The sequence below is a fragment of the Coffea arabica genome, chromosome 11c (assembly GCF_036785885.1).
Source record: "Coffea arabica cultivar ET-39 chromosome 11c, Coffea Arabica ET-39 HiFi, whole genome shotgun sequence".
In the NCBI taxonomy this organism is placed as follows: domain Eukaryota; kingdom Viridiplantae; phylum Streptophyta; class Magnoliopsida; order Gentianales; family Rubiaceae; genus Coffea; species Coffea arabica.
Window position 1 is genome coordinate 19,108,072 of NC_092330.1, and position 25,387 is coordinate 19,133,458.

Consider the following 25,387-nt stretch of genomic DNA (forward strand, 5'->3'; position numbering starts at 1 on the left):
ACTGAATTGGAGTGCGGGCCCGGTTGGGGAATGTTGGGTGGAAGGAATGGAAGTAAAGAGTTGTCTACGGTTGGTTATTTTTTTAATATTGACGGAGGGTCAATGGGGTTGGATCAAGAATATAAGCGAGGAAATGGGCTCCTGAGAGCCGTCCGTATCCTTTCACTGATTTGATTTACTTCTTATTTGCATACTTGAACTGAACGGTTATGTTTATGTGATCTTAGCTGCTATGGTGGTTGTATTCTCACTGGGCATATAGCTCACCCCGTTTCTTTTGTTTTCCTTACAGGAATATGACTCTTTTGGAATGAATTTTGTTAAATGGTTGCCGAATGAACTAGATGAATGCCTTTTTTGTATTGTATATAAAATGGGACCCTAAATGTATCATTAGGGTCGTTTTCACTTTTGATTTGGCAACCCACATATGTAGTGACTTTTGTATCACTTTTAAATGCCATTGTGGCTTGTAAATGGTTAATGTTATGTTGTATATGTTGTTCGATGTTTGGTTGGGTTTCGGACGGGTCGGTTACCATTCCTAGCCGACTCTGGATTTCATTTCTTTAATGTTGGGTTATTTTGCCCTCTTGCCTTGTTTGCGCGCATTATAAGTTTCAGAACGTGATAGATCGCTTTATACTGCACCGTTAGTCCTGGCGAGAGCTGGGCAGGCAGTCCGCTAACCTCTTTGGTTCGCCTTAGGGGAAGGTGGGGCTGTCACAGGTGGTATCAGAGCCTAGGTTTGAATTAGCCTGGGTGTTATAGGAATGCTTGACTTGAGGATTCTATTGTTTATGCCTATTAAGTGTATTCATGTTATTTCTCCTTTGCTATAGGATGGATACGAGTGGTGACCCTAGTGCTAGTCCTTCGGGAGTGAGACCTCCCAGAGCACTCCCCGTGATTGCATATCAGATCAGGCAGAAGAGGGCCGTGGTGCGTTGGAGCCCGGCCAACCGCCTTCGACGGTGTGGGTGCCGTGATACTTATGCTTACCCGAACGCCTTAGTTTTGGCTGTGGCAAAGGAGCGTAAGGAGCTAGCGGATGATAACACTAAGTTGGAAGCGGTGGTTGCTACGCTAGAAGCTGAGGTGACTCAGGTTAAGGCAACCAATGAGAAGCAAGCCGCACGTATCAAAGAGTTAGAGTATGACGTGCTTGAGGTCGAGGACCGAGTTGACGACCTCTACGACCAATTGAGGTATGCACGCGAGCGCGAGGTTAAGCGAGCTCGCAAAGTTAGGGGTTGTGCTGAGGCGATCCTTAATCTGTGCGACGATGGTCTCGAGGAGTATAGCGATGAGGCTTCGTATGAGGGGGCTGAGGCGGGGGAGGAGTCTACCCCGTCGCCTGGATCCCAGACCCCAGCGACTGACTAGGCCTTGATCTTTAGGCATCTTTTGGATAGTGGTGGTTTTTGTATGTACATAGGGATAGGGATAGAGCCTTAGCTAACCGTTTTGGATGTAGGGTTAGCTATGTGTAAATCTCTTTTGATAGGCCAATCCTCGGGGGGATCGTTTGTGTTTGTACGTGCTTTGGCCGTACTTGACTTGACTGATTGTATATATGTGTTTGGCTTGTATATATGTGTGTTTGTGATTATGCTTGGACTGTATAAATATGTGTTATTGTGCAAAGTTTAAGTGTTACTTACATGCCTTGTACTGCTTTGGTTTAGTATTCTTGCCTAGACCAAGTAAACCTTATGGAAGGTACACGAAGTGGTAGGGGTCGTGGGCGCGGAACTAGACAACCCACACTGGTTAGGGAAACGGGGGAAACCTCTACTGGACCCAATCCTGGACCGCAAATAGATCCGAATGTGCAAATAGCTGCCGCTATGCAGCAAATGACCAATTTACTAGCACAAGTAGTACAACAACAGGGCCAGAACCCAAACCCTAACCCCGGAAACCCTGGCCATCATATTGAGAGCGAAGATAGAGTTCTAGAACGTTTTCAAAAGTTTTCCCCGCCGAAGTTTGTTGGGGGACCCGACCCTGACGTTGCTGAGAAATGGCTTGAGAAGATGGTTGATATATTTGCAGCTCTACACTACCCAGACGAACGGCAGGTGACTTTTGCCGTATTTCAACTTGAGGGAGCGGTCCGTTCCTGGTGGAACGTAATTAGGCAGAAATGGGAACGGGAGCAGACGTCGAGGACTTGGGTGAACTTCATCCGAGAGTTTAATGCAAAGTTTTTCCCTTTCCTAGTCCAGGAGAGGAAGGAGGACGAGTTTATAAGGCTTCGCCAAGGGGCTCAGACTGTGGCGGAATATGAGAGTCAGTTCACCCGCCTGTCCAAATTCGCGCCTGAGCTAATCATGACTGAGCAACGACGGGTGAGGCGCTTTATTCAGGGTTTGAACGTTGAGATCCAGAAAGACCTCGTGGCGGCTCAAATCTCTACGTTTAGCGAGGCAATGGAAAAAGCCCAACGAGTTGAAAGTGCACGGCTGCAGGTCCGAAACTTCCAGGCTAAGAAGCGTGGTTTTCCTGGGAGTACGTCTGGACAAGGTGAGAAGAGCACTCCCTCGAAATTTGGACGAGGAACGGGTGGTGGCCGACAATCGGGTTCAGGCAGAGGGACTCCGTTTAGGGGTGGTCAAGCTGGGCGAGGACAGAGGGGAATTGCTCAGAGTGGCTCGGCTTCGGCACCTCGCGGTCCCTGTGGGCACTGTGGGAAAACAAACCACACTGAGGATAATTGCTGGAGGAAACAGGGTAAATGTCTGCGGTGTGGAAGTGCGGACCATCAATTAGCTACTTGTCCGGTCCTGAAACAAGATGGAAAGGGGAGCCAACCATCGTTGAGGGCCAATACTGGACCAGCCAAGGGAGATGGGTCCAAACCTAAAGTACCAGTTAGGGTGTACTCTATAGAGCCCCATCAGGTTCCAGAATCTTCTGAGGTTGTAGAAGGTACGATCCCTATTTTCCACTGCTTTGCCAAAGTTTTAATTGATCCTGGTGCCACTCATTCGTTTGTTAACCCTGATTTCATGTGTGGCATCGATATAAAACCTGCTAGCTTACCATATGACCTAGAAGTTAGTACACCTACGGGAAATCAACGTTTGGTGACTAGTATGGTTTATAGGAATTGCGATATATGGGTAGGTGAAAGGAGGTTTTTAGGAGACCTGATTAGCTTGTCCATTAAGGGGTATGACGTGATTTTGGGTATGGACTGGCTAGCAAAATATAACGCCCAACTGGATTGTAAAACAAAAATAGTAGAATTTCGCATTCCCGGCGAGGCAACCTTAAGGTTGGATGTAAGGGGTAGGTTAGCTTCGTCTACACTAATTTCGGGCATTCGAGCTAGGAAACTGATAAGTAGAGGGGCGCAAGGATTTTTGGCCTTTTTAATTAATACCCCTACAGATAATCTAAAAGTGGAAGACGTGGCTATAGTGAGGGAATTTCCGGATGTATTCCCTGATGAGTTAGTAGCTTTACCGCCGGAAAGGGAGATAGAATTCCGAATAGACTTGTTGCCTGGAACCGCACCTATCTCGAAAACCCCTTACCGAATGGTGCCTGCAGAACTTAAGGAGCTTAAGTTGCAGTTACAAGATCTTTTGGAGCGGGGATTCATTCACGAGAGTGAGTCTCCATGGGGAGCTCCTGTTCTATTTGTGAAGAAAAAGGACGGAACCTTGAGGATGTGCATTGACTATCGGGGTCTAAACAATGTTACGATCAAGAATAAATATCCACTGCCCCACATCGACGAGTTGTTCGACCAGTTGCAAGGAGCAGTGGTCTTCTCCAAGTTAGACCTCCGACAGGGATACTACCAGTTGTTGATTAGGAAGGAGGACATTCCGAAAACTGCTTTCAATTCAAGATACGGGCATTACGAGTTCGCCGTTATGCCCTTTGGATTGACCAATGCTCCCGCCGCCTTTATGGACCTGATGCATAGGGTTTTTAAACCCTATCTAAACCGATTCGTCGTTGTGTTCATTGACAACATTTTGGTCTACTCTAAGACACACGAGGAGCATGAGGAGCATTTGAGAGTGGTATTGCAGACGCTACGGGAACATCAACTGTATGCCAAGTTTAGTAAATGCGAGTTCTGGTTGGAGAAAGTAGCATTCCTGGGTCACGTGATCTCCCACGAAGGTATTTCGGTTGACCCGGCGAAGGTTGAGGCCGTGACAAATTGGAAGAGGCCAGAAACCCCCACGGAAATTCGTAGCTTTCTAGGTCTAGCTGGGTACTACCGAAGGTTTATTAAGGATTTTCCAAACTGGCAGGACCTCTAATTGACCTAACGAAGAAGCATGGCCAATTTATCTGGAACGGCCGATGCAAAACAAGTTTTCAGGAATTAAAGAGAAGATTGACCATGGCTCCGGTACTGGTTTTACCAAATGGAGTGGATGGGTTTGCGGTTTATGCGGACGCGTTGCGAGAAGGCCTAGGGTGCGTTTTGATGCAGAACCGGAATGTGATTTCTTTCGCTTCTAGGAAGTTAAAGCTTCACGAGCAGAACTATCCGACTCACGATCTGGAACTAGCTGCAGTTGTCTTTGCACTGAAAAAGTGGAGGCATTACCTATATGGGGTGACCTTCGAAGTGTACTCGGATCATAAAAGTCTTAGGTACCTCTTCTCCCAGAAGGAATTGAACATGAGGCAACGAAGGTGGATGGAATTTCTGGAGGACTACGACTGTACAATCAATTGCCATCCGGGAAAGGCAAATGTGGTAGCAGATGCTTTGAGTCGTAAGGTGCAAGTAGCAGGGTTGATGATTAAGGAATGGGATTTATTAGAATCCGTGTGCGAGTGGAGACCCTGTCTTGGGAGTCATAAGGTGATATTTGGCAATGTTAGGGTAACCTCCACTCTACTGGAATGTCTTAAAGAGGCACAAAAAGAAGATTTGATGGTACGGAAGTGGAGAGAGAAAGTGAAAAAGGGAGAAACTACGGACTTCAATTTGAGTCCTGAGGGTATTTTGAAATATCGAAACCGAATAGTGGTACCGAAGGAGGAGTCAATGAAAATGGAAATTCTGGAGGAAGCCCATCGGTCCAAGTATACAATCCATCCGGGTAGCAGCAAGATGTATCAAGACCTGAAAGGAACCTATTGGTGGGACAATATGAAGAGGGAAATCGCTCAGTACGTGCAGAAATGTCTCATTTGCCAACAGGTGAAAGCAGAGCATCAAAAACCATCGGGTTTGTTACAACCCTTGGAGATACCCGAATGGAAGTGGGAAAACATTACAATGGACTTCGTTTCAGGTTTACCGAGGACGTAAAGAGGACATGATGCCGTTTGGGTGATCGTGGATCGATTAACCAAATCGGCCCATTTCTTGCCGGTGAACATGAAGTATTCAATGGACAAGTTGGCCCGACTGTACATGGACGAGATAGTAAGACTACACGGTGTTCCTGTGAGCATCGTCTCCGATCGGGATCCACGGTTTGTATCTCGGTTTTGGCAGAAGTTTCAAGAAATTTTGGGAACGAAACTCAATTTGAGCACAACCTATCATCCTCAGACAGATGGCCAGTCGGAACGGACAATTCAAACTCTTGAGGACATGCTACGAACGTGCATTCTGGACTTTGGAGGCAACTGGGGTCAGCACATGACCTTAGTAGAGTTTGCGTACAACAATAGCTTCCATTCGTCGATTCAAATGGCTCCGTACGAAGCTCTCTACGAACGCAAGTGCCGGTCGTCGATTTACTGGGATGAAGTTGGCGAAAAGAAAGCACTGGACCCGGCAACTATTCCATGGATGGAAGAGGCTCAAGAGAAGGTCAAGTTGATAAGGCAACGGCTTCAAACGGCCCAAAGTCGACAAAAGAGCTACGCGGATAATCGAAGAAAAGACTTGGAGTTTGAAGTTGGAGACTACGTATTTCTCAAGATCACACCCTTACGAAGTCTTACAGCGGGTAAAGGAAAGAAGCTTCAACCGCGGTACGTCGGACCCTACAAGATTCTTCAGAGGGTTGGAGCGGTCGCATATCGATTGGAACTGCCATCCAGTCTCTCTCGAATCCACGATGTGTTTCACGTCTCAATGCTAAAGAAGTATCATCCTGACCCATCCCATGTCTTACAACCGGAGGAAATCGAAGTGGACGAATCGCTTGCCTATGAAGAGAAACCAGTCCAAGTGCTTGATCGGAAAGTCAAAGAGCTCAGAAACAAGCGGATTCCGCTAGTGACAGTATTATGGAGGAACCATGGGGTAGAGGAAGCTACCTGGGAAGCGGAAGAGGAAATGTGAAAGAAGTATCCAAACCTTTTCGGGAATTAAGGTGAAGAATTTCGAGGACGAAATTCTTTTAAGGGGGAGAGAGTGTGAGAACCCGTAAAACCCTAATATTTTTCCTAGGGTTTTAGTTTCCTTAATTGCATGTTTTCTGCATTTTCTGGCATAGAAATATTTTCTTGGTGGATGTTATGAGCAATTATAGTTTTTAGATAATTTTTCTAGTATTGGAGAATTTTTAGAAAATTAAGAATATATATTGGACGTGGGACCCACTAGTGCGAAAAGTTCAGAAAAATTCGGCCAATAAGGTTAAGTTTCGGATACTGTGTAAAATTTATCGGGTGTTAAGAGATAAGTAGAGGGTGTGAAATGATTGATGTGAGAGAGAAAAAGAAGTGATAAGATTGCATTAATGAGGTGACAAGTGTCACCCTCTTATTAGTTTTACTTTAAGATTTACTATTCACTATTTTGACTTTTGACCAAATTGAGTAAATATCTTGAAAAATTGCTCAAAAATCACCATTTTCTTCTCCTCCATGGCCGGTTCTTCCTTGAGCCAAGAAGAAAGAAATTCTTCAACTTTCTAGCTTCCATTTCACTCAATCTTCCAAAACCAACCACATAAATTAGATTCTACTCCATAAAATCTATCCATTGGGTGCTAGTGAGTGGTCTAGTGAAGTTTGTTTGAAGAGCTAAGGTGTCCAACATCTCTATCTCTCTTGTTTACTTGGTAAGTGGTGTGTGACTTCCCTCTTATACTTAATAAAGCTTAAATTATGCTTAGTAGTGGCTAAAGTGATGGATTATGTGATTTATTTCTTGATTTGAAGAGTTTTGGTGAAGTTTTCAATTTTATGATGAATTTTATGATTTAATATGAATGGGATGTTGTGGCCATCTATGATGGTTGATAATGAGGGGTAATGACTCATGTGGGTGTGAATTGGTGATAATAGCAACTAATTTTGGGTTTGGAGTGAATTGTGAAATGTTAGGGTTTTTCAACCCCTAATTCTGTCTGGTTTTGGATCATAGGGTTATAGGCCGAATTTGACTTTGCTCAAAACATGAAAGTTGTAGGTATTGATGATTTTGAAGTGCCTGCAAAATTTCAGGTCATTTGGATTAGTGTAGAGTGAGATATGCCGATTTTACTGTTGCTGTTCTGGGTTGATCAGAATGCGAAAACTGCACTTGTAATTGGCCATTTTGACTGGAATTGCTTTGGATTTAGGTGCTGGTGTCTTCTGATAAAATGTATCTGGATGTCTTAGCTACCATATCCCTTTGGAATTTCGGCATTTGGACCTGTATAGACTGAGTTATAGTAATTACAGCATTATGTGATTTGTAAACCTGTTTTTGGTGTTTTCGGTTGAGTATTTGGCATATTTGACCTAGTTGTGCTAGGATTTGGACTGAGTGACCTTCTACGTTGTTGTATCCCTGTTCCATAGCTTCGAAACAGTGGGCCTTACACCCCCATCCGATAATCGTAGTGAAATTGACGCCATTACCGCATAATAAGGCCAAAACAGTTTTTCTATTCGGGGCCAAGACTAATGCTATTTCTAATTTCTGGTTTGCTATCATGCTTATTGATGCATATGAAACCCTATTGGGGTTGTGTTCAGCATTGTTTTATGACTCGTTATCGAGTCTCAGTGTATTTGCTTGCTTGTTCTAGGAGGAAACGGTGGTGCACGACGTTCGTTTAACGACGGTGCATGAAACATCATTTTCTCACTTGGTGAGTATACTACTCACTTAATTGTTACTATGTGGCTTTGCTAAATGTATATGTGATGCCTTGAAGGCTTACTTGGATATTGGAATTGATTAAGGTGAGGGTGTACTTGACCGCCCTCACCCCTTTTGATAGTATCACTGATTAGCTACCGTTTTACTGCATTACTGAACTTGATATATTGGTTGGTGAATTCCATTTCATGGAAACTGCTTTGGTGTCGTTTGGACGAATGTCCAACGGCCTTACTGTATTACTGAGCTCAACCCCGTTTGGTAGTCAATTGGATCGAGCCGGCGAGGGCTTGGTCGTGAAAATTGTCATGCCACGGGGACTGTACTAAGGAACCTTGTAGTAATGAGACTCTTGGTTCCGGTATACTCGAGTATTACCAAAAGCTACTGAATTGGAGTGCGGGCCCGGTTGGGGAATGTTGGGTGGAAGGAATGGAAGTAAAGAGTTGTCTACGGTTGGTTATTTTTTTAATATTGACGGAGGGTCAATGGGGTTGGATCAAGAATATAAGCGAGGAAATGGGCTCCTGAGAGCCGTCCGTATCCTTTCACTGATTTGATTTACTTCTTATTTGCATACTTGAACTGAACGGTTATGTTTATGTGATCTTAGCTGCTATGGTGGTTGTATTCTCACTGGGCATATAGCTCACCCCGTTTCTTTTGTTTTCCTTACAGGAATATGACTCTTTTGGAATGAATTTTGTTAAATGGTTGCCGAATGAACTAGATGAATGCCTCTTTTGTATTGTATATAAAATGGGACCCTAAATGTATCATTAGGGCCGTTTTCACTTTTGATTTGGCAACCCACATATGTAGTGACTTTTGTATCACTTTTAAATGCCATTGTGGCTTGTAAATGGTTAATGTTATGTTGTATATGTTGTTTGATGTTTGGTTGGGTTTCAGACGGGTCGGTTACCATTCCTGGCCGACTCTGGATTTCATTTCTTTTATGTTGGGTTATTTTGCCCTTTTGCCTTGTTTGCGCGCATTATAAGTTTCAGAACGTGATAGATCGCTTTATACTGCACCGTTAGTCCTGGCGAGAGCTGGGCAGGCAGTCCGCTAACCTCTTTGGTTCGCCTTAGGGGAAGGTGGGGCTGTCACAGTCACGAATAATGCAAGTGGGATGCAAATGAATGGAATACATGTATGCAATATGAAGGCATGAGTTTGAAAAAGTAATAAAAGACAATAATGTGTAAGTGAGAGTGTGCACGTGAGTGGGCAAGGTGCGGTATGTGAAATGATAATATGAAGTGCATGTGTGCAAGTAATGACAAAAGTGCTCGTGTGCAAGTGAAAATATAAAGGTGCACATGTGCAAGATGGAAGGAAAAAAATGAAAGTGTGATAAGAGTATAAAATGGTAGAGTGGATGCATGATCCTAGGGAATGTATGCATATTGGGTACGGGGAGACCTAAATCGTAACTCAATTTGCCCTTTTATAGAGGGAATACAAGCGTGCTAAGGCTTAGAAATAGCCACACTCGTCTATATCCCATATTTAAGGGGACTCTCAAGCAAATGAACCCTATAACTAGCATGAAATGCAAAAATCCTAAAATGGAGGGAAAAAGGGTTCGAGGGGCATGAAAAATGATAAAAACTAAAAAGAATGCATGACATGTAATGAACATACAAACATGTACTAACGAGGGGAAATCTCTAAGGGTCTAGCGTCGGACTAGCCCATTCTATGAATTCCGACTAACGTTGGACTAGTGGAAACGTACATTCATCCATCACATTCATTCATGGCCATGGAAAGTGAGTAGACATGCCAAACACTCGTAAACACATAGCACATAACATTTAGCATGCTCGACTAGATGCAAGGCCCTAACAAAGCAAATTAACACGTAGCAACTAAGCAAGCAAGACACATAAGACAATTAAAACCCTAACTATTACATTTGCTAGCTAGGCACACGTCTTCGATAGGTCTTCATTGAATGCTCCTCCAAGCCCTATCTATTACATTAGGGGGACCCTACTACAATCTAAAAAGGGGGAAAGGGAATAAAATAATTGAATCCCTAACTATTACAAGCCAAGAGGTGTACACATACCCCATAAAGAATAACTTAAATAAAAAAAATAAAAGTAAATGACATAAATAAAAGAAATTAAAGAAATGCTAGGAAAGCGAAATAGACATGCATATTCACATAACACGTAGGTCACATATGGTCAAACAAGGCCGAGATAAGGGATAGAGTGTACCTCCCTTGAATCAGCGGAATTACTAATTCACCCTCCAAAATAATAAAAAGGTCAAGGTACCACTTTAATTATCAAATAATCACATGAAACAACCATTAAACACAAAAGTGGAAATTAAACACGAAACAAAAATCAAATATGGAATGGATCATGCACGTGCAAGCAAAACTCGATCTCAAATAAAAAGGTCTCAAGAATCTAAAATGGAGTGCTAAATTGAAATGCTTAAGGGGAAATCCATCATCATCAAATGCAACAATCACAAAAGAGAAAAAAACTATTCATAGAAATTATTTGTTATGATTAAATAACAAAATTATCTAAGAAAGACTGAATCAAATGAAACCAAGACTATGAATTCCTCCCAAATTATTAAGCCTTCATGATTTTATCCTAGAAATTCCTTAAAAGTGGTCCACAATTTATTATAAAAAAAAACATCAAGGTAAAATCACATAAAAGGGATCCAATTACAAACGTTAATCAGTCATGTGAGCCCAATAGAACATTTAAGCATTTCGAAGGTTCAAGAGTGATGAAAAGGTCAAGTCATGATTCAGATTGCAAATTCTTTAGGACTCAATTGCAAGAAATTAAAATATAATGGGGCCTCGGTGCCACAAAGGGAAACTTGGGGGATCAAAAGGCAAAAATTCAGGAGCAATTACATGCATGCTACGTAGAAGAACCATTTTTCTGCACCAATTCTGCCGTGAATTTCCTTCCATCTTATCATGCAAATAGGTTCATCCAATGCCAGGATTTCTACCATCAATCATTGACTAAACATTCAACTTCATTGCAAGATTACAACAAAAATTGAAGCTGTTAACCATCAAGAAAACAAAACTAAACAGCAAAGGAAGAAAGAATGCAGCAAGATTTTCGGCAATTTGCTTCCTAAGCTTTGAAACCTCGGCAGCCAAAAATAGATTAGAAAACTTCTTAATCAATCTTCCAAGCTTTGAATTAATTAACAACTGCACAGCTACCATAATCCAAGCAAGCAAAATCATGTGAGGAAACTATGTTAATTCATGAAGGAATGCATGCAAGGCAACGAAGAAACATTCTACAATCAAAGCTTGCTGCAATTTTCCAAGTTTGGTTCATTACCATGGCAGGGAATGCAATTCTCAACAGAGAAAATGGAACTTGCAACCAACATGTCCAGGATGCACTTAGCCAAAGATCAAAGAAATCGTAAACTCCAAAATTTCAAAACAGGATTTGACCCATGCTGCTGCAACAAACCAAAGGACTTCAGCTTGTTGCAGCCAACTTCATGCCAGTTACAGAAGAAGTAAACTTTCGGCAATCAAATCTGTCAGCAAACTCCAGAAATTTCTGCAATTTCCAGCTCTCAAACAGGCAGGAAACAGCCGTGAAACATGAATGCAGATGGAAATACAATTATACCCACTACTTCCGCAGGACTCCAGTTAACACAAATCACGCAACAAACACATTCAATAGATAAAATCCATTTTCCAGCCACCATTTTTCTTTTCATAATCTAACAATGGAATTCAGGACATATGCAACCCACAAAACCCAAGAAAGCATCCATCTCTTCAAAACAAAAACAAAACTTTACACGACCTATTCTCAAATTCGGCCATAAATTATGCATTTCCCATAAAACTCAAACCAGATTCATAGATAGAACTTGTATGGAGGACACAATCGAGTGTAAAGACCAAGACTTTCAGCATTCACACATGATTCAGCAACTTATAAACCAGTCCAAAGTAAAAAATGTTACCTTTGATCCTTGACCGAAGCTTGATGTATTCCAAAAGATGAAATCTTTGTTTGTTTCTCTAGCTTTCTTGTAGCTGCACCTCCTGATTCTTTTCCTTTGCTCAATCGAACCAGAAACCTTTTCTTCCCTCCTTGCTATTCAGATTCTTCCTGGAGTCCTCAGCTGTCAGCTCCCTCTCCCTCTGTTGTTCCTTTCCTTTTGATGTTTTTCCTATCTAGTTTGCAGCCGACCCACTCTCCTTCTAGCTCCCTCACTTCCCAGATGTTGTCTCTCCGAATTTTCAGTTCAGCCGCTCCTTCCCTCTCGGTTCCCTCTCTTTCACTCTCTCTCAGTCTTTCTTTTACTCCACCACCAACTCCCGCCCCCTCTGGTTTTTTAGCCGTCAGCCTTCTATCTTCCGTATCCTCTCTCAATCCCCCCCGGCTGCTGTCTTCTTTTCCTATTTATATGGAACTCCCTCATCCATAAACCCTCACCCCAATGGTGAGGATGAAGGGCTTGTCCTTGCCCTCACCTCCAGCCATCCGATGATGCTTCTGAAATTGTGCTTTGCACGCTACAAAAAATTGCAGCGTGCATGCCGCGATAATAATTTTTTTTAAAACTAATTAATTAATTAAACAGAAATGATAATAATAATAACAATAATAATAATAATAATAATAACGAAAACAACTTAATTAACATTGGATAAAAATAAACTAGAAACAACAACAACAAAAAAACGCAACTTTCCATTTTTCCCCTTTTTTTTCATTTTTCTCATTTTGCATCATTTTCCATTTTTCCCTTTTTTCAAAATAAATTAACAAAAATAAACAAAATGCCAAAAGATTGAATTTAAGAGAAATGAACGTATTTGGTGAACCATTTTTTCTCTTTTTCCTCACAAATTTTACGTTAAAACTTAAAACTAAAACTAAAGCTAAAACGTGAACCAAATTAATATGACAAATAAAACTAAAAATAATTAGCAAATAAAAGACAAATAAAAAGGTAAAATGAATAAAAATAAAATAACAACTAAAATGCAGACAATCTAAAACAAAACATGAATTAGATGCCACATACAAATTATTTAAAATTTGGTGTCTACAGTTTGCCCCTCTTTGTCTGAGTTTTGAAAAAACTTGAGACAAAAAAGTAGACACCAAATACTTACCTGTGTTATTCGGCTGCAAAATGATTCGAACGGACAAGAATTCTGAAACGGGACTGACCCGAACATGAATCTAAAACGGGACTGGCCCGAACAGGAATTTAAAACGGGACTGGCCCGAACAGGAATTTAAAACGGGACTGGCCCGAACTTGAATTTAAAACGGGACTGACCCGAACAAGAATTTAAAACGGGACTGGCCCGAATAGAATTTAAAACGGGACTGGCCCGAACATGAATTTAAAACGGGACTGACCCGAACAAGAATTTAAACGGGACTAACCCGAACAAGAATTTAAAACGGGACTGACCCGAATAGAATTTAAAACGGGACTGGCCCGAACATGAATTTAAAACGGGACTGACCCGAATAGAATTTAAAACGGGACTGGCCCGAACATGAATTTAAAACGGGACTGACCCGAACAGGAATTTAAAACGGGACTGACTCGAACAAGAATTTAAAACGAGACTTCACTGGGGAAGTTTAAACAATGAATTGAGTTTTTTACCTGAGAATAGTTCAACTTTTGTACCGAGAGGGAAATTTGGATCTTTGTGATTGAAGCGATAGCTGATGTTGTTTCTTATGATTGAGCTTTGCAAATAACATCGATCCTTGCTTACTGGGGAGGCTTTGTCTGTCATTGATTTAGGCGCCAAAAAGAGAGTGACTGTTTTTGTTTGTAAATACAACATTCCTGCAAGAAAAGAAGAAATAATGGACTTGCCACCATTGTTTGATCCGATTTGCCTTGAGAATCGTGTAAACATGAGTCTTGTGATGCTTTTACTTCGGCTCGGCGGCGTCTGCCTTAGTCGAACTTGAAACCTTTCAATTTCTGAGACTGATAAAATACGGATTTACCACGTCACCCAATCCAGGTGGTAGCTTTGTTGTATGTTACTCCCTGTAACTGATGATTGAATCCCCTATCTTTGCACAAACCTTAGGGTTTATCATTCATTTGAATTCAATGGTGAAAGAATGATGCATGAAAATTAGTTATATAAAAATCAATGTATATGCAAGATGATTTCCTATGTCAGGCAAAGATGAGCATGCAAAAGAATGTAGACAATCATAAGCATTCATACACAAATAATTGAGAACAACCAAGAGGTTTATAAAAATACATTTTGCAAAAGAATATTTGTAAAGAATAATACAAATTTAGCCGACGAATATCATATTCAAGACTTTGGATATTTTCTCTTCGGAATCCGATATTGGCAGAAGTATCACAAATATGAGGAAAACCCTAAATGAACCAGGTCACCGGTTGTTCCTTCTTGAGCTTGTCTGTTGAGAAAACCTATCTTGGCGCCCTTTCGGGTTTTCACCAAGGTTGCCCCTACCCCTTTTGTTGCTTTTGTTTTTCTTCTTTTCTTTTCTTTTTCTCTTTCTTTTTTCCTTCTTTTTTTTTTGTTTTTTCTTAACGAGGCGCCCTTTCGGGTTTTCACCTAAAGAATCAATGAAATATCTCAACCATGATCGACTCAGGAATATGAGTTGAAGATTTCTGGCATCAGTAAAATGCACTTCCCTTGTGAAATTAGGCGAAGACATTACAGACATCATCTGCCCGTTGATTAACAAATTTTCTAATAGAAATGCAGTAAGTGACGAAAGCCAGGACTTTGGGCTTTTGTAATGAGGTCCGGTGGGGTGTTTTTCAAGAAAGGTTAAGGCTTGAAAGCAGATTTGATACGAGGGGTGAAATAACTTGAGATTGCACTCTTTTAAAAACAATTCCGAAACTGAGGAAAATTTGCCCCAGTTTGATCAGATTTTCTCTCTTTGCATTTTTTCATTGCATTTTCTCACTTTTGCATTTTTCTTTGAGAAACTAATTTTGCCCCAGTGTAGGGTTTTTCTCTTCTTATCTCTCTTTTTAAACTAAATTTGCCCCAGTGTGGGGTTTGCAATTCCCAAGGGTTATCAAACGAAATTTGTCAATTCTGATGGCTCAAAGGGGACAAGTAGAGATAAAATGTTTTTAGTGTAAAAGAAGATGGCCTGACTTGCATTTCGCCATTTGCATGAATTTCTAAAGAAAATTTGCATGATCAAATGAAAAACTTTTTGCACATATCTGAGTTGATGGGTTGAGGGAAAGCCCGTCCATCCATTTCCGCCAAAATAAGAGCTCCGCCAGGTAATACCTTTTGGACAATGAACGGCCCTTGCCAATTTGGAGCGAACTTGCCTTTAGCTTCATCTTGCATTGACAAAATTCGCTTCAGTACCTTATCACCTTCTTCAAATGCCCGCTGATGGACTTTTTTGTTGTAAGCCCGGGCCACACATTTTTGATAGCACTGACCATGACAGATAGCATTGAATCGCTTTTCATCTATCAAAGTCAATTGCTCATGGCGCTGCTTGATCCAATCGGCCTCCTCCAATTTAGCTTCCATAAGGATTCGTAGCGACGAAATTTCAACCTCAGCTGGTAATACAGCTTCCATCCCATACATAAGTGAATATGGCGTTGCTCCAGTCGATGTCCGAATAGAAGTCCGGTACGCCATCAATGTATAAGGCAACTTTTCATGCCAATCGCGATGCTTTTCTGTCATTTTGCGGATAATTTTCTTCAGATTCTTATTTGCGGCTTCTACAGCTCCATTCATCTGAGGCCTATAAATGGCAGAGTTGCGGTGTTTGATTTTGAACTGCTCACATAGTCCATCTACCATGTCATTGTTCAAATTCTTGGCATTGTCCGTGATAAGCGTTTCGGGTACTCCAAAGCGACAGATGATGTGATCTCTCAAGAAATTGGCTACTACCTTCTTCGTGACATGTTTGAATGACTCCGCTTCAACCCATTTGGTAAAGTACTCGATCGCCACCAATATAAATCGATGTCCATTTGAAGCAGGAGGATTGATTGTACCAATCACGTCCATACCCCACATTGAACAGGGCCATGGGGCGGTCATGCTATGCAACTCAGTGGGTGGAGCGCGTATAATGTCACCGTGCATTTGGCATTTTATACATCTCCGGACAAAGTTTATACAATCATGCTCCATAGTAAGCCAGAAGTATCCGGTTCTCATGATTTTCTTTGCTAGCAAATGGCCATTCATGTGAGGTCCACAAACGCCACTATGCACTTCTTTCATCATATATTGAGCTTCATCTTCATCAATGCACCTTAAAAGGTTCAAATCCGAGGTTCTTTTGTATAAAATTTCTCCATTTAAGAAATATTTTGAAGCCATTCTACGCAGAAAACTCTTGTCCTTTGTATTAGCATGCCAAGGGTAAGACCCAGTTTTGAGAAACTCCTTAAGATCATTATACCATGGAACATTATCGGAGGACTTGTCTACAACCCAACAGTGGGCAGGTTTGTCTTGAAGTTGAATCGAAATTGGCTCGATCTTCAATTCATCAGGATATTGGATCATAGAAGCTAAAGTGGCCAAAGCATCGGCAAATGCGTTTCGGGCACGTGGAAGATGTCTGAACTCCAAATTTCGAAATTGCTTGGCCAGAGTGAGCAGACTGCAATGGTAGGGCAGAATTTTTGAATCTTTGGTTATCCACTGTTTCAAGGTTTGATGCACGAGCAAATCTGAATCACTGAAAGCTATCAATTCTTTGATTTCCATTTCTAAAGCCATTTTGAGACCAAAAATGCAGGCTTCATATTCAGCCATGTTGTTTGTGCAGGCAAATTGCAATTTGGCAGCGGTAGGGTAATGCTTCCCTTCGGGTGAAACCAAAACGGCTCCAATTCCAACTCCGAGAGAATTCGAAGCTCCATCGAAGAAAAGCCTCCATTCAGGGCTTTGTTCACTCATATCATCTGTAGCGCCTACGAATAAAACTTTCTCATCAGGGAAATAGGTATGAAGTGGCTGATAATCATCATCCCTTGGATTTTCCGCCAAATGATCAGCTATAGCTTGCCCCTTGACCGCCTTTTGTGAAGTGAAAACAATGTCGAACTCTGATAGAATTATCTGCCATTTGGCCAGGCATCCGGTTAACATCAGCTTCTCCAAAAGATACTTCAAAGGATCAGATCGAGAAATAAGATAAGTGGTATGGCTCAACAAGTAGTGTCTCAACTTTTGAGCCGCCCAGGCCAATGCACAACAGCTTTTCTCAATGAATGAATAATTAGCCTCGTACTGCGTGAACTTCTTGCTTAGATAGTAAATGGCTTGTTCTTTCCTTCCAGAGTTATCGTGCTGACCTAGAACACACCCTACTGCTCCATCGAGTACAGATAAATACATAATCAAAGGTCGGCCCGGTTTGGGCGGCACTAAGACTGGTGGATGCAACAAATAATCTTTAATCTTGTCGAAAGCCTGTTGGCACTCCTCATTCCAATACAACGGCACATTCTTTCTCAATAATTTGAACAACGGCTCGCATGTGGCAGTTAGTTGGCCGATGAACCTCCTAATGAAATTGATCTTCCCTAAGAAGCTTTTCACGTCCTTCTGAGTTTTCGGCACTGGCATATCTCGAATTGCTTTGATTTTCGCCGGATCTATTTCTATGCCCTTCTTGCTAACAATGAATCCCAACAGCTTGCATGCAGGTGCTCCAAAGGCGCATTTCGCAGGATTTAACTTCAAATTGTACTTCCGCAATCTTTCGAATAACTTCTTCAAATCAACCAAATGGTCCTCTGCCCTCTTAGACTTGATTATGATGTCATCCACGTAGACCTCCATCTCCCGGTGGATCATATCATGAAATAGGGTTGTCATGGTCCTCTGATACGTTGCTCCAGCATTCTTTAAACCGAAAGGCATGACTCGGTAGCAAAAGGTACCCCAAGGGGTAATGAAAGCAGTCTTCTCCCTATCCTCTTCTGCCATCAAAATTTGGTGGTATCCAGCAAAGCAATCACAGAAAGATTCAATCTCATGTCCGGCGGTATTGTCCAAGAAAATGTGAATATTTGGCAGAGGGAAATCATCTTTAGGACTGGCTTTATTAAGGTCTCTATAGTCAACACAAACTCTCACCTCTCCACTCTTTTTTGGAACAGGGACTGGATTTGAAAGCCAAATTGGGTAATGGGAAACAATGATAATGTTGGTTTTGAGTTGTTTTTCAATTTGCTCTTTTATTTTGAGGCTTATATCTGGTTTGAATTTTCTGGATTTTTGTTTTACGGGTGGAAAAGAAGGGTCTGTGGGTAACCTATGCACTACCACATCAGTTGAAATGCCAGTCATATCATCATAAGACCACGTAAATACATCTTGGAACATAGTCAAGAATTCAAGCATTTCCTTCTTCTGCCTCTCATTCAAATGAATACTAATTTGCACCTCCTTAACTTCATCCTCAGTGCCAATGTTAACCTTTTCTGTTTCTTCCAGGTTCGGTTTTGGTTTTTCCTCATATTGTTCAAAGTCCTTTGCAAAAGAATCGAATACCTCCTCATTATCACTCTCGCTTTGGAGTTCGGATTCATAGACCTCCAAGTCGTGAGTGATATAGAGATTGCCGTTATTGAATTCCAGAATTGTGATATCCAAAGGGTCAAATAATTTTATTTTTGGCCATCTGAAAGAATTAACGAATGTGGGATAATAAGCAAATAAACATACAACAAACAAATGAACAAGCAATATGAATATAAACAAGCGAATAAACAACACAATATGACAAGAACAACTTGTGCATTTCATAAAACCTTTGATTGAAAGCAAATTGAAATGAAAACTTAACAATATTTACATGCGCAAATGTTAGTCAAAAAGTAAAATTGTTTTCATTGGCTATTTACAGATGCAAAAGTATTTTCATGAATTCACATGAATGATAAACCCCTTTCAGTTTACCGAAACTCCTTCTGAACGGACAGGGACTCGGCTGTCCAATTGGGAATTGATCCTTCGGGGATGTCAGGAAATTCAGCTTCGCCTCGAACACTATCTTCAAATGTTGCCCCAACGAACAATTGGGCCAAACTTGCTTCAATTTCGTCAACTGGGTTGATTTCTGACATGATCACCTCGGCTGGTCGTGGGAAAGTATAATGCAGGGGTGGAATGTCAAGAGCCCTTTGCCTTCCTTCTTTCTCCGCTTTCTTGCGCTCCTTCATTTCTCTGATATCCTTAGCAGTCGGTCGGAAGCCTAAACCAAACGAATCCTTTTTCTCAATAATCTCCACTGGCTTCAAAATTCCTTGCAGATCTCGTCCCAGCCCTTTGTCAAATTCATAGCCTCCACGGATCATCTCCTTAGCCATCATGACACTGGCCCTTGATAGAGCTTGCTCCTCCTTTGTTATCCAACTGACGGAGACAATATCAGATGTGCTATGAGGGGTCACTGTGGAGCTTCGGCTACCCTCTTCTTTGGACTCGGAATCGGTGATTACAAGGCAATCCTCCTCGGCAAATATAGTTATCAGCTTGTCATTTACTACGAATTTCAGCAATTGATGCAATGAAGAAGGCACAGCCTCAGACTTGTGAATCCATGGCCTGCCAAGCAAAACGTTGTAAACACTAGAAAAGTGCATGACTTGGCAGGTTATTTGAAACTGGGCGGGCCCCATTTCAACTACTAAATCAATTTCTCCTATTGGCTCTCTTTGCGCTCCATCAAAACCTCGGACTATGGTCCCTGAAGGCCTCAGCTTGACGTCTTGCAATCCTAGCTTTTTCAAGGTGCTCCAGGGACATATATTAAGAGCGGATCCATTGTCAATCAATACATTTTTCCGTTGCACCTCACAACTATGTACAGGGCCTTGTTATGTCCAATGCCTTCTGCCGGTAATTCCTCGTCAGAGAAAGTGATTTGTTTGGTGAATAATACGTTCCCAACCACGTGTGAGAAATTATCAACTGAGATGTCCCTAGGGATTTGAGCTTTGGTCAACACCTCGATCAGCGCGTCCCTATGCATGTCTGAAGAAAAGAGTAGATCCAACATGGATATCTGGGCAGGCGACTTGCTCAACTTCTCAAGTACATTGTACTCACTTCTCTGAATTCTCTTAAGGAAATCCAAGGCTTCTTTCTCGGTGATTGTTGGTTTAACGGGCGGCTTGGAGTTATTTGCTTGAATCGGAATGATATTTTCAAATGGACTTGTGGCCTTTCCTGATCTGGTGACCACTGACACTTCCTTCTTCGCAATTGACTTTTTCCCAATTTGTATGTCAGGTTCATCATAATTCCATGGCACTCGTTGCAAGCTTAAAACAGGCTCTTGCTTCGGGAATTCAATAACCACCGGCTCCAAAGCCTCACTCTCAGCTGGCGTGAGATCCAAAATAAAGGGCTTTTCGTCCTCGTCAAATGGCAATTCTATGACAAAGGGTTGGTCTGTGACCCCAAACACTTCAGCTTCCCTTGCCAATTCTCTGACTGGTTCCACATACTCCGTATCATCCAGAATAACCCCAATGATATTGGCATGTTCGGGTAAAGGGTTCCTATTTACGTTCGGCCCTTGCGCCTCCCTTTTCCGGATTACAATCTCCCCGGCTTCAACCATATCTTGGATTTTATGCTTAAGCGCCTTGCAATCAAAGGTGGCATGTCCGGGGGCCCCAGAATGATAAGCACAGACAGCTTGTGGATTATACCACGTGGGCATGCCATATGGGTAGGTAGGAGGGGGTACTGTACCAATTTTCCCGGCGGCCTTCAACTGGTCATACAATTGGTCCAGAGGCCTGCCTAAATTGGTGAATGTACGGCTAGGTGGTCGGTTGTAAGGTCCAGGAGGTTGAGGATGGTTGTAAACAGGTCTATTTGGTGGAGGAAATCTTGGGTTATATGGAGGGCGAGGTCGGTTTTGGGGGAGATTTGGTTGGGAAATTTGAAAAGGGGCTGAAGGTGGGTTAGGATAGCTTGGGCGAGGTCGAGGGTGGTGGATGTTGGTAGTATATACAGGATGCGGATTTGAGTAGTAAGGGTAATGGGGTTGGTAGATTGGGCTGTGTTGGTATCGGGGTCTGGGTGAAGGGTTTTGGTTCCAAATAAAGGTTGCATCCCCCTCTTTCTTTTTGAACGGCGGCTTTTTCACATTGCTTCCTTGACCTTGTAAAGCATCCAACTGGGATTTGAGAGCAGAGACATTAACAATTTTTCCGGCTCTCACAAAGTCATCAAACTCTTCCAATTTATTCACAATTGCAGCAAAAGAACAACCAGTCATACGGAAAATTTCTTCGAAATATGGAGGATCACGCGCCTTTATGAATGTGCGAATAATTTCATCCTCAGTCATCGGTGGCTCCACCTTCGCAGCTATCTTTCTCCATCTTTTGGCATATGTCTTATGATCTTCAGATGGTCGCCTTTTCGTTCCTTCCAGAGTAGTCCGGGTTGGCGTTAGCTCACAGTTATACTCATATTGTCTAATGAAGGCATTGGACAGATCGAGCCAGGTCTTCACTTCCTCTGGCTTTAGGTTGGAATACCAATCGAGAGCATCCCCTTCTAAGCTTTCTGGAAATAATCTCAATGGCAAATTCTCGTCATCCACTGGCTTGCCCAACTTGTTAGCAAACAAGCGCAGGTGCGTTTTAGGGTTGCTTGTTCCATCATATTTGTTGAATTTAGGGGTCTTGAACCCCACCGGCAGTTGCACGTTCGGAAACAGGCACAAATCATCATAATCCAACACCCATTGTTTGCTTAAACCTTGGCTTTTCCGGATAAATTCATCAAAACGATCCAAGCGTTTAAGTAATTTCATATCAATCTGGGCAGACGACTCTCCCATTTCTGGCTTATTTTGAAAAGTGTGCTCCGGCACCACGGGCTCCGCAGTAGTCTGATAAAAAACTGGTGGGTTCAAATGCATGGTCGGATCGCCTTGAGGCTGAAATCCTTGACCATAAGGAGGGTAGAAAGGAGGATTTTGAGTAAAAGCATATTGCGGGTTTACAGTTCCCTCAAACGTAGTTTGAAATGGAGGAATAACAAATGGTTCGGATTGTGGTTGTGTAGTGGGCACAGGCTCAGGTTGCACTCCGCTACTAACGAGCTCGTCAATCAACTTCTTCTGAGCGGCCATTACCGATGCCATTTCCCCAAATTTTGTGAGTAACTCTGTCAACTGAACCCCAGGACTTGCAGCTTCCGGCTGGGTAGTTGCAACGGCTTTATCGGATGATTCTGGTTGAGTACTCATGTCTACACGATTCCTTTGGGCTTTACTTCGGGATCGCGTAATAATGGGGTTTTTCCGAAAAGCTATTTTGAAATTTACCTTAGAATGCAAAAGACTTCTTTAGATAAACCAATGATTACTGAATTTCTGCAATTTATTCAAAAAAGAGAAAAAAGAAAAAGACATAAGTTAGTAATTATTCAAACAATTCGGATGCATGTCCTATTTGGGGGGCCCTTTTTGTGCCAAGGGTAGGCCTAGCATGATGCAACACCTTCGAAATGGGACCCGTAATACAAACCTGTTTTTGACAATAATCCAAAATGAGAGCAAAAGAAAAATCATTTTCATTGATAAACTTGCCAATATTTACATCATGTCACGAAGACGATTCCGTACAAGATTGCCAAAACTTCTGAACCTATCTAATACAGAGTCCTTTGTTTCCCTAGCATATGGAATTCTAACACATTCAGTTTGGTCATATAATTCTGCACATTTCCTTTTCAGCTCTTGACGCCTTCCTCCTTCATTTTCATACAATTGCTTGCTTTGCTCGGCCATCCCTTTGTATGCTTCGACAGACTTACTTAACTGCAGAATTTCCTTATCCTTTGCTTCGATAATGGCTTTCAACTTTTTCACCTCCTCAGATGGCTCATCTTGAATTTCTTGCGCAACGGATCCTCCTACCCAGTCTTCGTATTGTGAAGTCGTCAAACCCTTCTGCTTGAGCTCCGGGATGTATCTAAAACTCACGTCATCAGATAGCGTCACCCAGGCGTCAATAATCCGATCTTTCATAGGGATTTGATTTGGGCACATTCCCCAGTTAAAAATAATGGTGACTTCGCTCATGTCAAGCACGGGTGGTATTTCTTGGGTACGCCCTAATTGTCTGAGAAACCTTTTTGGGGCGTAGGCGGTAATCCCTTGAGTACCCAGTAGGAGAATGAATTCGGATGCCTGAGTGCGAAGAACGGGTTTAGTACAATCGGTCCAATCCAACACCCATCTAATATTTTGATCGGTCACGTTCTTCAAGAAATCCACAAACTCAGATGCATTGCACGGCAGACTGTCTCTATTAATCCTCTTGTGATGTGTGGTTATCCAGTTGTATGCGAACATTGGTAGACTCGATGAAATAGCCGGTCGTCTCATGAAATGCTCCATTCCCCATATATGTAAGATCAAATTTGAACCACAAAAGAATTTTTTCCCTTTCTGACAGGTAGTGCAGGCTATGAAGATGTCGGCCAAAATGGTAGGAATAATGGAACACGGCCTATCATTAATTCCGAGAAACAAGTCATACAGGATTCTAGTGAGCTTGAAGGCTATCTTTTTGTCTTTCCTAGGAAAAAAGTAGGTTCCCGTCATGACTAAACCGTATACCCAGACTCTCTTTCGATCCCACGTTTCCTTGGAAGTAAACGAGAAGTCCCCTCGATGCCTCTCAAAACCATCTCTTAGCACAAATCGATCAAATAAGAACTTCGCCTCTATATTTTGGTCTGCCCCTTGTAGTACTGATTCCTTTAACCCAGTGAAACGGCAAAATTCAGCTTTGTTAGATACTAGCGGCAATACCACGGCAATTCCTTGAATCGGCAAATTGAGAAATCCAGCGACTTCCTCAATTGTTATGGTCATCTCCCTTTTTCCAAATCTAAAAGCAGAACAAGTGGGGTCCCATAGATGCACCAAAGCTTCTACCAAATATCCATCGGACTTAATGTCCTTGAAATCCCCGATGTGTTCTAATCGATCGGCTATTTGGTTAACCTCATTGGGTGAGAGTAACGTGGGCCATCTTTGTACCTCTGGCGGCACTACTAACATCTGTTGCACTCGGCGAGGGCTTTCCATCTAGAAACCAAAACCGGAGTTAAATACCTTACCTACAGGTCCCATTTCTCTGGTTAACAGGAATTTAAACGTGCAAATCCCAAAAATTGGGTTAAATACCCATGGGATTTAGGTTGGCTTGTCCCTAATGTGGGATTCCCTAAGTGGCATTCCCTTTCTAAGGCTTATGCATGATGCCATTCTTATCAAAGCAGGGAAAAATGCGATTTGAAATGATACGTGACCTAAGGAGCCCTTTGTTTGCCAGGGTAAGCCTAAAATGGTATGACATTAATTTATGAACAAGATATATCACAATTTTCACACGTGCAATAGCCTATCTACAAGGGTAGGTTTCTAAAAAAAAAAAGTCATGCCAGACCTCTTATTTGCTAGGGTTTGTGAATGCAATTGGGACACAAAACCAAGAAAAGTTAGCTCAGTCCGATAAATACACATAACACATTGTAGCAACGAAATCAACACAAGGAAATAAAGCAATAAAAAGAAGAAAGGGGTTGGACCCCTCCCCTCGTGAATAGTGTCCCAAATAGGGTAAGGTCGACTCTACCCTAGGCAAGCTAAAATGGATGCATGAGGTTAGGGTTCACTAATGCATCTAGACTCGATAAGTCATAGGTCCCCGAGCCTTCAGACTTGGAAACCAAGGGTCATCACTCCCAAGGTTCCTTGTCGGTGGCTCGAGCGATTCCCCAGACGTTGCTACGCACACGTCGTGTTACGGCTACCCGTCTGGGCGAATCTAAAAAAAAAATCCTCAACCTTCGACTAAAAACTAATAGGTCATCAACCTAAAGTTTAAAGCGGAAGATCGAGTGACCCCTCGGATCATGCTACGCACACGTCGTGATATGATCACATGTCCAAGTGGGTTGCCTAAAATCCTAATAGGGTGGAGTGGCGTGACAAGCCACTAAAAGAAAAATAAATGAGGGGTAAAAATAATTAAAGCGTATGCGCGTATGCTAGTGCTCGTTTGGAAGGGAGGGATCAAGAACCAACGCGAGGCTCTAAGGTGACACACCCCCCCCAAATGCAATGCGAGCGCGAGGTAAGCAAGTAAACATACATTCAATCAACCAATCATACATTCGTGAGCGAGGGAGTAGTTGGATACGCGTGAAATGCAAAAATCCTAATAAAAGGAAAAATGCAATCCTAAACACCCAAATGTGATATATGAAAAGATTAAAAG

General features: G+C 42.1%; 1 protein-coding gene across 1 annotated transcript; it reads right to left on the reverse strand.

Moving 5' to 3' along the window:
• Nucleotides 1-19,899: 19,899 nt before the first annotated feature.
• On the reverse strand, nt 19,900-21,930 carry LOC140016498 (uncharacterized). The gene is made up of 2 exons (XM_072070029.1): nt 21,546-21,930; nt 19,900-20,822 (listed from the first exon to the last, which is right to left on the reverse strand). The coding sequence occupies exons 1-2, from the start codon at nt 21,928-21,930 to the stop codon at nt 19,900-19,902; spliced, it is 1,308 nt and encodes a 435-aa protein (XP_071926130.1).
• Between the last annotated feature and the right edge of the window lie 3,457 nt (nt 21,931-25,387).

What these genes read in the sequence shown, in the direction of transcription:
- LOC140016498 (XM_072070029.1), bottom strand. Translation starts at nt 21,930, where the DNA reads ATGGGAGAGTCGTCTGCCCAGATTGATATGAAATTACTTAAACGCTTG. An exon ending in TAGACAATATGAGTATAACT is followed by an intron (nt 20,823 to 21,545) that starts GTGAGCTAACGC and finishes AAATTGGTACAG; the next exon opens with TACCCCCTCCTACCTACCCA.